Source organism: Pogoniulus pusillus, chromosome 4 (assembly GCF_015220805.1).
Source record: "Pogoniulus pusillus isolate bPogPus1 chromosome 4, bPogPus1.pri, whole genome shotgun sequence".
Classification (NCBI taxonomy): Eukaryota; Metazoa; Chordata; class Aves; order Piciformes; family Lybiidae; genus Pogoniulus; species Pogoniulus pusillus.
Genome location: NC_087267.1, coordinates 1,194,416 through 1,206,597, shown reverse-complemented (window position 1 = coordinate 1,206,597; position 12,182 = coordinate 1,194,416). Strand labels below are relative to the sequence as shown.

Below are 12,182 nucleotides of genomic sequence, written 5' to 3'. Positions count from 1 at the left end.
TTCCAGCCTCTCACCACTCTCCTGCTCAACAACTTCCTCCTCATGGCCAGCCTGAACCTACCCACCTCCAGCTTTGCTCCATTCCCCCCAGTCCTGGCACTCCCTGAGAGCCTAAAAAGTCCCTCCCCAGCTTTTTTGTAGCCCACTTCAGATCCTGGAAGGCCACAAGAAAGTCACCTGAGAGCCTCCTCTGCTCCAGCCTGCACAGCCCCAACTCTTTCAGTCTGTGCTCACAGCAGAGCTGCTGCAGCCCTCTGAGCATCCTCCTGGCCCTGCTCTGGACACACTCCAGCATCTCCACATCCTTCTTGTAATGGGGGCTCCAGAGCTGGATGCAGTACTGCAGGTGGGGTCTCAGCAGAGCAGAGCAGAGGGGGAGAATCACCTCCCTGGCCCTGCTGGCCACACTTCTGCTGCAGCCCAGGCTCTGGTTCTTTCCTGTAGCTACTGAATTTGGACAACTCCTAGAAAAAGCTGCTTTGTGACAACTGGTCTGTATTAATGATCTATTTATATCAGACACAAGGCAGCCATTCAGGGCTGCTGGCATTCTGAGTATTCTGACACGGTGAGCTCTCAGCAGCCTGTGAGCAGTCACATATTTGCATCAGGCAAACCGCTGGTGTCTGCTTTCAAACCCAAACACCTGTATCATTTGCAAAGTTGTCACAACAATCTCCTTCCAGGAGGTAGCACTGCGTGGATGTTGCCACAGGCAGTAGACTTAAAAAGCTCAAGGCCTGCAAAATGAAATTCAGTCTTGTTTAAGGAAATGAGACAGTTTTAATTTCAGAGTCTGTGGAAGAACTATTATGAATTTTGGCTTTTCCACTTCCAGGGAGAATATTTTACTTAAAAGTTTCAGGTTTGGAGGGGGGGTTGGAGGTTATGGAGGAAACTAGGTCAGTTTTAACAAAGTGGAATAGAAAATCCTAAGCTGTCTTTAGGCATTAGGGAAAACCACTGTTAAAAATAAAGTATAACCACTGTAAGGGTAAAGTGTCTTAATTTAGGCTGGAATATTTCATGGAGGCACCAGTTAAAATGCCAAAGGATGGCTTGTATCTTTTTCTTCCTTCCTCTGTGTGGAAGAAGGTGATGTTTACTCAGCTTGGCTGGCATCTGTGTTGCTGTCTGAAAGCTGAACCAAGTTTTGGCCCCTAAATTCTTGCCATCTTGAGGCTGTGCCTGTCCAAGAAACAACCCAACAGGGGTCACAGGCTCCATCCAGAATCTTTCCTCCCTTCTGTGCAAGCAGAAGAGCACAGCAGGTGTAGCAGGAAAGGCATGCTGTCACATCCTCTGTCCATATTGAGGTTCTGCCGCAACACAAGGGGGAACTTCTTCACTGTAAGGGTCCCAGAGACCTGACACAGGCTGCCCAGAGAGGCTGTGGAGTCTCCTTCTGTGGAGCCTTTCAAGGCCTGTCTGGATGTGTTCCTCTGTGACCTGTGTTAGATAGTATTGCCCTGCTCTGGCAGGGGGGTTGGACTGGATGATCTCCTTGGGTCCCTTCCAACCCCTGACATCCTGTGAGCCTGTGATAAAAACTAAGGGGAGAAAGCACTGAGTAAAGATCAGTGATACAGCCTGGCCCCAGATTCCAGGCTACTCCATCTGTTAAATCAATGCCTTTAGCTCTAGGCAGCTTAAAGAAAAATGACACAGCAGCTGTTTTAAACATCCTGCAGTGAAGCCATGAAAGTCATTTGGGCTTAGTAATTGTACAGAGAGTTCATAATGAGTTCTCTGAGAGAAACCTTGTGCAGCTTAGTACATTCAGAGAATTGCCATTAATGAAGGCCATCTGCTGGGTGCCAAGGTAGTCATTCCAGAGGTTCTCATTCATGCTACCCAGAGCTTCCATGCAACAGTAAGGCTTCGACTGCTTAAGCTGAAGCACTAAATGAGACTGCCTTTTTTCCCCAAAAAAATTTGAATGATTTCAGGTTGCATTTGCCCTAAAGAAGAGCACTCTTTTTAACACAGAAATTTTCTTTAAAGGAAACCAACTTAATTTCTGTATTTACATGTCCAGAGAAGGGCACCAAGGTTGGTGAGGGGCTGGAGCACAGCCGTGTGAAGAGAGGCTGAGGGAGTGTCCTGGGTTGGTTTTTTTAAAGAGAGCTGACAATGTAGATGGTTTGAGTGTTCCCTGCCCCCCCACACTTTGGAAATCACCCAGACTAGACTCAGCCAGCTCTGGAAATAGAATGAAGCTTATATTTACAGCTGGCACAATAGACAAGCAGATATTTACAGTATATACAGTTATAGACAGACATAGACAAGGTAAAAGGCAATACAGAAACACAGCAGCCCTCCCAGAAACCTGAGCCCCTAGGAGGGGCTCCCAACCACCCTTCACCTTCCCCCTACCCCTCTCAACCTTACCCCAGTCCCAGGGAAGAATGGAGGTTCAGCCAGGGGGTTGGGAAGCAAAGTGGATTAGTCAGAGAAATGGCAGAGGCTAGAGAGAGAGATGCAGCTCAGAGCTCCCCAGCAGAAGCGAGTTATCTATGTTTGGATTCTTGTTCTTATACCTCTCAGCAAGCCTATGAGTGAGGCAGACATCACTCTTGTTTTCTTTTCACAGCCTGTAATCTAGGTCTTCTCACCAAAACATTCTAGCCTGCTTCAAACTAGCACAGACAGAAATGAAGCTCTCTAATGAATTGGAGGGGAAAAAAAAACAAACTAGAATTATATTTGGAGAGAGAGATACAGAAAAGAAATTACAAAGCAGATGCAGCATCCATGGCAACCCTCTTGCATCTTCCCCCAACCCAAAACTGAATCTATACTCCCCAGTGCTCCAATCCTTCCCCTCAATGCCTCTGCCATCCAAAGGGTCTAAGCATAAGCCTCTGGAGGACTCAAAACAGGCCTACTGCTTACATGTTTGTCCTGATAAAACTGACCCTGCCTGACACAGGGCTAGAGGAGGAGGAAAGGAGAACAAGCTGGCCTTGCCTTGAGTTTATAAAGAGAAAGCAGGGGGTCAAGAGAGCCAATGGCATCCTGGGCTGGCTCAGGAGCAGTGTGGGCAGCAGGACAAGGGAAGTTCTTGTGCCCCTGTGCTCAGCACTGCTCAGGCCACACCTTGAGTGGTGTGTCCAGTTCTGGGCTCCTCAACTCAAGAGAGATGTTGCAGTGCTGGAAGGTGTCCACAGGAGGGCGACAAAGCTGTGAGGGGCCTGGAGCAGAGCCCTGTGAGGAGAGGCTGAGGGAGCTGGGGGGGTGCAGCCTGCAGCAGAGGAGGCTCAGGGCAGAGCTCATTGCTGCCTGCAGCTGCCTGCAGGGAGGCTGTAGCCAGGTGGGGTTGGGCTCTTCTGCCAGGCAAGCAGCAACAGAACAAGGGGACACAGTCTCGAGTTGTGCCAGGGAAAGATCAGGCTGGATGTTAGGAGGAAGTTGTTGGCAGAGAGAGTGATTGGCATTGGAATGGGCTGCCCAGGGAGGTGGTGGAGTTGCTGTCCCTGGAGGTGTTGAAGCAAAGCCTGGCTGAGGCACTTAGTGCCATGGTCTGGTTGATTGGGCAGGGCTGGGTGCTAGGTTGGCCTGGATGAGCTTGGAGGTCTCTTCCAACCTGCTTGATTCTGTGATTCTATTTTCAATGACACCATGCTTTTACACCAACTACTTTTACAGCAAACACACAGCTGTATTTTGTGCTGACTGCTCCTCCTCTTAAAGAAACAACTTTCAGTGACCCAGACCTGCAGAAGTGGTTTCTGTGATTACCTGACATTTTGGTGGGACTCACAAGACAGCAGAATGAAATTATGGTCATTGTTTTCTGTCTGGCTGCCACACTACACTCTTTAAAAGACCTGGCTGCTTTTTGCATTGAAAAATGTTCCACCACAGGCATTTACCATCAATTTTTCTTTTAAATAAAATTCACACTGGCAAACACGAGACTTAGTCTTGGAATGGAAAATGGAGTGGGGATGGAAGGCTGGAAAGAAAGTGAGATACAGATGAGCTCTACAGATGTAACAAACAGAAATGGAAACCTGGCTGCTAGCCTGGTAAAAAGCTTCTGTTCATCAGGAGATGTGTGCAACTCTACTGTCTTGGTGTTTCAGTACCAATTACCAGATGTCAACAGTGAAAGACATTCCTACAATCTTCTAAGACAAGACACATTTCCATGTTGATGACCACTGTGGTTTTTCTCAACGATTTATTCTACTTTCTGTGTCTGCAGCTCAGCTTTCATAGAGCTGTCATAGAATCAACCAGGTTAGAAGAGACCTCCAAGATCATCAAGCCCAACCTAGCACCCAGCCCTGGCCAGTCAACCAGACCATGGCACTAAGTGCCTCAGCCAGACTTTGCTTCAACACCTCCAGGCAACGGTGACTCCACCACCTCCCTGGGCAGCCCATTCCAATGCCAATCACTCTCTCTGCCAACAACTTCCTCCTGACATCCACCCTAGACCTCCCCTGGCACAGCTTGAGACTGTGTCCCCTTGTTCTGTTGCTGGTTTTGTGCCACTGAGGCAAGTTTGTCAAAATCTGCTTTCAGCTCAATGAACTGAGTGTGCATTTGTCTAAGCCATTTTACCACTCTGGACCTGTTTCAGCACGTTTTGTGCTTGCTTCTGCTAGGACTGTTTTCCAGAGACGAACATAGACTTGGTAAGATTCCACTGATAGTGCTGCAAAGACTGAAAGCTGCCTTTGAACGATCAGAGCACCAGGCTCCATCTGAAAAAAACCCCACAAACCCAGCTCCACAACATTTGAATGGTCTGTAGTCTATTGAAGAAGTATTTAATTGGTTAAATGAAAGTACTAGTCAGAGTATCAGCTTTCCAGGGGTACATAGTACCATTATTTATTGTCATGGAACACTATTCCCTTTTGAAAGCCTTGAAAACTGCCATTTCATGGAGTGGAAGCCTCTCTCTGTTTCTCACACAGACAACATAATCCATAAAACAAAGAGTGTGTTACATTTTGCTGATTAAACTAATGTCTGCTCCTTCCTTTCTTCTTTCTAGCCACCCAGCAGGTCACTCAATCAATGTCCTACTGTTGCCTAGCTATCAGAAGTTAAATTCTGCTACTATTGAAAGAACATTAGATTCACCATTGATTTCATCGGGGAGGATTAGTTCCAGGCAACAGACAGATAAACTGCAACAGAAGTTCTTACAGATTTTCTTAATGGGCACTTAGAGCTCCTCCTGTCTGGCAGACTAACAGCACTCAGTTTAGCAGGTAAGAAGCCTGGCACAATGTTGTATCAATTCATGGTTTCTGCCTAAAAAACTTCTAACCCAAGTCTCTGGCATTGAACTGCTTTAAAGATGCTGCTTGTGTGCACGGAGGAAGTGAGATGCTGCTTTTCTAGTAAAAGAAAGCAATCATCATCTATCCAGTGTTGAGCAGAGCTTAGAAAGGCCCTGACCAGGCCTGGCAGGGTAATGATCACAGTTCTTAGCAATCTGGCAAGGATTTCTGACACGTGGAGCAAGGCCCACTGGGACCTGACCACTGACTTCAGTGGCAAGACTCCTGTCAGGCTCAGTTAACTTCAGCTTGTATCCCACAGCACTTTGATTTTACCAGCACATCCCCATTACACACCCCTAAGCTCAAAGGAGAGGCACTTAAGCTTCGCTGACCCAACCTGACACGTGCCCATGTTGCAGCATAGTGCTGCACAGGCAAGCACAGAGCCCGAAACGACACCAGCAGAGCACCAAAGCACTAATTAATCACCCTGCCTCCCTAGCAAGGCTAATTGCCTCAGGCTCGATGCCTTGCTGAGGTAACTGTTCTGTGCCTGCTTTTCAGTAACTTCAGCACAGAAAGAAGCAGCTACAGCTCCACCTCACATCCACCACCCTTTACATAGGGCACTCCTGTTTCTCCAGCACTGAAAGACAAACACCTTTTTTTCCTTTCAGAGGAGGGGAATAATTAAAAATCTCAATTCCATACCTCTCTGATAGCTGTACAAAACTCACTCTGCAGCACCTTCTTCAGCGACTGTAGCTTGTGTACTGGCACTTGCCCAGACTCTTGCAGTTTCTCCAGTAACTCAATTGCTCTTGCAACATCTGAGTGGGGAGAAAAAAACAAGGAATACAGATCAGTGTAAACAGTGATTAATAAGTGACTAAAAGGGCCATACTGATGCTAATTTTAAATGTGAAATCAGCTTTAGCAAGACATGCTGTATTAATCTTGTGTTCTACCAGCCTCAGCTAGGCAACAGCACTGCTGCTCTGAAATCCAAATGCTGAAGGATGGACAAACTCTGTGATGTACACATGCAAGAGACAGAGGTTCAGTGTTAGTTGCAAACATTCTTTGTAACAAAGCTACCAGTTTGAAGCAAGCTAATCCCTATCAGCAGACCTAAAATACTCGTTGCTTTCTGCCTAAGAGTTCACAGAATCATAGAATCAAGCAGGTTGGAAGAGACCTCCAAGCTCATCCAGGCCAACCTAGCACCCAGCCCTGGCCAGTCAACCAGACTATGGCACTAAGTGCCTCAGCCAGGCTTTGCTTCAACACCTCCAGGCACGGTGACTCCACCACCTCCCTGGGCAGCCCATTCCAATGCCAATCACTCTCTCTGTGAAGAACCAATCTGGGTAAGACTATTCCTCTGTTATTCTGTGATGAATATGCACTTATTTCCCCCTTATTGCATCCAAGTCCAATCACAGCTTTTATTCCCCCCCTTTATTTTTTCCCCTGATTTCCTCATACATATGCACAACTCTCTTCTCTCCCATTCTGTTTAACATCCACCTCTCTTTCAGTCTTTCCTCCATCATTCTCGGCTACAGCCCTTTCAGGAAACAGAGCAGTTTCAGTGTGATGGGTCACGTTATCAGCAGAACACAGAGGAGGCAGGGGACTGCGGGTGGGCAGCACACACTTTGTCAAGTACATTCAGCCAAAGAAAAGCATGGCTCTCAGAAAAAAAACAGATCATCTTCATTTCAAGTATTCTTTCTGTATTTTCATTTGAATGAAGGTTCATTTCTATTGCTAGTAGGACACAGGCAGGATGTTACCATATAAACTCTAAGAAAACCAGGAATCACTAGAACACAGAACTAGCATGATACCAAAATTTAATAGAACCACTGAATCATAGAATCAGTCAGGGTTGGAAGGGACCACAAGGAGCAGCCAGTTCCAACCCCACTGCCATGCCCAGGGACACCCTACCCTAGAACAGGCTGCACACAGCCTCAGCCAGCCTGGCCTTTTCAAATTGATTATAGCAAGAATAATGCATTCATCAAGTTCAGATGGCACAGGTAGCAATTAGATTTAATGCAAGTGTCAACTTTAGACTCCTGTAGTTAAATGTTACTATGAATGCACAAATAAATATAACAAAGGGCAACCACACAGAGCTCTCAGGATTCACCTCACGGTGAAGGTTTCAAGCTGTCACACTTCTGATAGAGACACTAACAGCCTACAGCTCACCCTAGACTGCTGTTACAGTCAATGAGGAAAAGCAGGCACTTTGAGGCTAAAATCCATCTGACCTATTTTACATGAGATGAATCATACTCTGTAAGTGGCTGTTCCCTTTGTCAGCTATGAAGGGAGCAGATAATTAGCTTAGATGTAAATGCCTGCATCCTACACATTCGACATCTACATCAGCGTGATGAAACCCACTCCTGCTGTCCAGATATATAGTGAGTGACTCATGCAAACTTATCTTCATGTGATCCAAGGGACACCAGGCTTCAGAACAGCTACGTCTGACGAGAGCAGTACCATTAGCAGGCAGGCCCAATGCATTTCTCAGTTAAAGCTTCTCTAAAATGCTTTAACCAATAATGGTATGGATTTTTTTTTCTTTCTTAATGCATGAGAAAAGTCAACCATGAAATAGGAGTGAGTACATCTCTGTCTCATTTTGCCTGATGGGAAGTCACTGCCCCCAGTGACATTCATGGTGTATCACAGAATTATAGAACAGTCCAGGCTGGACAGGATCTCTAGAGGTCATCTAATCTGGCCCCCAGGAATATTAAACAGCACTGGTCCCAGCACAGGCCCAAGGGACACCACTTGTCACTGCTCTCCATCTGGACTTTGAGCCATTCACAGGCTCACAGGATGTTAGGGGTTGGAAGTGACCCAAGGAGATCATCCAGTACAACTCCCCTGCTGAAGCAAGACAATCCTGTCTATCACAGATCACAGAGGAACACATCCAGACAGGCCTGGAAAGGCTCCACAGAAGGAGACTCCACAAACTCTCTGGGCAGCCTGTGCCAGGTCTCTGGGAGCCTTACAGGAAAGAAGTTCCCCCTTGTATTGAGGCAGAACCTCCTGTGCTGCAGCTTACATCCATTGCTGCTTGTCCTATCCCAAGGAGCAGTGAGCAGAGCCTGTCCCCCTCCTCCTGGCAGCCCTCAGATACTTATAAACATTGATCAAATCCCCTCTCAGTCTTCTCTTTTCCAGACGAAAAAGTCCCAAGTCTTTCAGCCTCTCCTCATCAGCCATACCCTCATCATCCTCGTAGCCACTGAGCACCACCCCCTCTCATCCAGGCTTTTTTGAACCCTTCCAGGGATGGCGACTCCACCACCTCCCTGGGCACAGTTTCTAAGGCAATCGGGATAAGAAGGTTCTTACATATGCACACTTCAGCAGGAGATTTTGCCATCTATGAGAAACCAAGGAATTACAGATATATCAGCCTTTCAACAGCATCTACACACAAGGCATTAAACATAGAATCAGTTGAAAACAAGTTACCAACTTGTCCTCTAAGAGAAAAGATTAAAAAGAAGGCTGAAAATGCAAAGCGTAGAAGAGCCTTGGAAACAATGCTATTTTCTAACAGTACTTAAACCAGGATGCCACAACTTCCCCCCTGCATTACCTGTGCAGAAATGGGAATGTAAACTTCCTTCTTCTTTTTTTCCCCCCTTTGTATGCAGTTTTGACTTTTTATAGTTTCCTCACACCTCCTCTTTGTGACCATATGAATGATTTACAGCTAGCCACTCGCCGACGAGCAGAGCAGAGGAGAGATGATTCCAGTCCTTCTATTTCAACCAGGGACAGTAGGCAGCAAATACAATACAGAAAGGTGACTGTGCTAGTTTGAAGCTAGTTGGGATGTTTTGGTGAGAAGGATTAGATCACAGGCTGTGAAAGGGAAACATAATGGTGTCTACTTCACTCATAGGCTTGCTGAGATGGATAACAAGAATCCAAACATAGATAAGGCACTACTGCTTCTTCTGCTGGGGAGCTTAGAGCTGCATTTTTTCCTCTCTCTAGCCTCTCTGCTGTCTCTCTATTTAATCCACTTTGCTTCCTAACCCCCTTGTCGAACCTCCATTCTTCCTTGGGACTGGGGTAAGGTTGAGAGGGGTAGCAGAAAGTGGAAGGGTGGTTGGGAGCCCCTCCTGGGGACTCAGGTTTCTGGGAGGGTTGTTGTGTTTCTGTATTACCTTTTAACTGGCATATGGGAGATCCAAGGTCTGTTACTACAAGGATCTGCCTCTTGTCACTTCTCTTCACTCCGTTCCCACAGCTCTCCTGCACCTGTACCCCACAACTCTTGTGCATTCTGCATTCCCACACCTCATCCCTTTTCCACTCTGTTACTTTCAGCATGTGTTTTTACCCGTGCATCAGAGAGATATTTGTTGGCATGGAAGAGGACAGGAAAAGGTCCCAACATGTGTCTCACAAAGGGAGGTAAGGTTAACTTAAGGATGCTAATTCTCCTTCACAACAGGCACCGTGCTTGAGCTAAAGCAGTAACTCTCTTCCTCTGCTCACATGTCATTACTAGAGTCTCCTGCTGCCTCTCCTTAGCTCTTATCTCTACAGCTAATCTTTGTTTTAAATCCTTTTTCTGTTATTACCAGAAAGATGAGAAAGATGGCTGTAGGCTAGTGACAATTTGACATAGTGACAACACAAATTGTCACTTGAAGTCTACCGTCACGCCTTTATTTGCTGTTTTTCTAGGTGCTCTGAGACTGTGCTAGTTTGAGCCTAGCTGGGGTGTTTTGGTGAGAAGAATTAGATTACAGGCTGTGAAAAGGAAACAAAGGTGATGGCTGCTGCACTCACAGGCTTGCTGGGATGGATAAGAACAAGAACATAAACACAGATAAAAGGAGTCGCTCCCTTGGGGCTGCATGAACTTCTCCCTAACCTAACCTGCTGTCTGTGTGACTAATCCTTCTGCATCCTAACTCCCCTGGCCAACCCTCCAAACTACTTTGAGTGTAAGGCAAAGTCTGGGGTAAAGGAGAGGGGTGGGAGAAGGTGGAAGGGTGTTTGGGAGCCCCTCCTGGGCACTCAGGTTTCTGGGAGGGCTGCGGTGTGTCTGCATTACTTTTTAACTTGTCTGTCTATAGCTGTATCTATTGCATCTATCTGCTTGTATCTTGTGCTAAGCAGTAAATATAAAGCTTCATTCAATTTCCAACCGGCTGAGTCTAGTGTGGGTGATTTTCTTAAGTGTGTGGGGGGGAAAACACCCAAACCATCACAGAGACTCTGGCGAGACACCAGGGAAAAGATGACTTTTGTGCAACACAATGGATGCAACAGAGTTGTTCTGTACATGGATTCATCTGTAGGCACAGGGAATAAGAGGAGAGTTAATATTCTCTCTTCAATTTTAGTAGATTTAAGCATTCTGCTTTTTCCAAACGGAATCCCTCTGGTAGCTGGCTGCATACCAGTAATTTCTCAGGAAATGAAAAAACAACCCTCACTGTTCTATCAAAGTATGCATGTGGGGCTATGGGAAGGCTGTGGATGGAGTCTACCTGGACTGCAGCAAAGCCTTTGACACTGTCTGCCACAAGCAGCTCCTGGCATAGCTGGCAGCTCATGGCTAGGACAGATTCACTCTGATATGGGTCAAGAACTGGCTGGAGGGCTGGACCCAGAGAGTGGTGGTGAATGGTGCCACATCCAGCTGGCAGCTGTCACCAGTGGTGTGCCCCAGGGATCAGTGCTGTGCACAGTCCTGTTCAATGTCTTTACTGATGATCTGGACCAGGGGACTGAGTCCAGCATCAGTAAGTTTGCAGATGACACCAAGCTAGGAGCAGCTGTGGAGCTGTTGGAAGGTAGGAGAGCCCTGCAGAGGGACCTCAACAGGGTGGAGGGGTGGGCAGAGGCCAATGGGGTGAGATTGAAGAAGGCCAAGGGCAGGGTTCTGCACTTTGGCCACAACAACCCCAAGCAGCACTACAGGCTGGGGACAGAGTGGCTGAGAGCAGCCAGGCAGAGAAGGACCTGGGGGTGCTGGTAGAGAGGAGCTGAAGATGAGGCAGCAGTGCCCAGGTGGGCAGCAGAGCCAATGGCATCCTGGGCTGGCTCAGGAGCAGTGTGGGCAGCAGGACATGGGAGGTTCTTCTGCCCCTGTGCTCAGCACTGCTCAGGCCACACCTTGAGTGCTGTGTCCAGTTCTGGGCTCCTCCATTCAAGAGAGATGTTGCAGTACTGGAAGGTGTCCACAGGAGGGCGACAAAGCTGTGAGGGGCCTGGAGCAGAGCCCTGTGAGGAGAGGCTGAGGGAGCTGGGGGGGTGCAGCCTGCAGCAGAGGAGGCTCAGGGCAGAGCTCATTGCTGTCTGCAGCTACCTGAAGGGAGGCTGTAGCCAGGTGGGGTTGGGCTCTGCTGCCAGGCAAGCAGCAACAGAAGAAGGGGACACAGTCTCAAGTTGTGGCAGGGGAGGTCTAGGGTGGATGTTAGGAGGAAGTTGTTGTCAGAGAGAGTGATTGGCATTGGAATGGGCTGCCCAGGGAGGTGGTGGAGTCACCATCCCTGGAGGTGTTCAAGCAAAGCCTGGCTGGGGCACTTAGTGCCATGGTCTGGTTGACTGGCCAGGGCTGGGTGCTAGGTTGGCCTGGATGAGCTTGGAGGTCTCTTCCAACCTGGTTGATTCTATGACTGATTGATTCTATGATTGATTGCTGCTGCTTGGTGTCCTGTGTGTTGAATGGTGCCGAGAACTGGAGCAGAAGAATTGGCACTCATCTGGTGCCAGCTGCAGTCTGAGCTCACAAGATATCTACCTAAGATATAAGGGGCACACTTGGCATACTTTGACCTGGTTAGGCTGTTAGGGTGCAAAAGGTGTTGTATAAATTATTAGAAACTGCAGAGCTATTACTACTGAGTTACACTATCAAGC

At 47.5% G+C, this 12,182-nt stretch overlaps 1 protein-coding gene across 4 annotated transcripts in view; it reads right to left on the bottom strand.

Moving 5' to 3' along the window:
- The window catches only part of LIN7A (lin-7 homolog A, crumbs cell polarity complex component), a 39,027-nt gene that overhangs the window by 17,745 nt on the left and 9,100 nt on the right, over window positions 1–12,182 (bottom strand). For all 4 annotated transcript variants that reach the window (XM_064141955.1, XM_064141948.1, XM_064141933.1 and 1 more), the window contains exon 2: window positions 5,961–6,079. In XM_064141955.1, coding sequence (XP_063998025.1) covers window positions 5,961–6,079 — 119 coding nt within the window. The remainder of the gene's footprint in view (window positions 1–5,960; window positions 6,080–12,182) is intronic.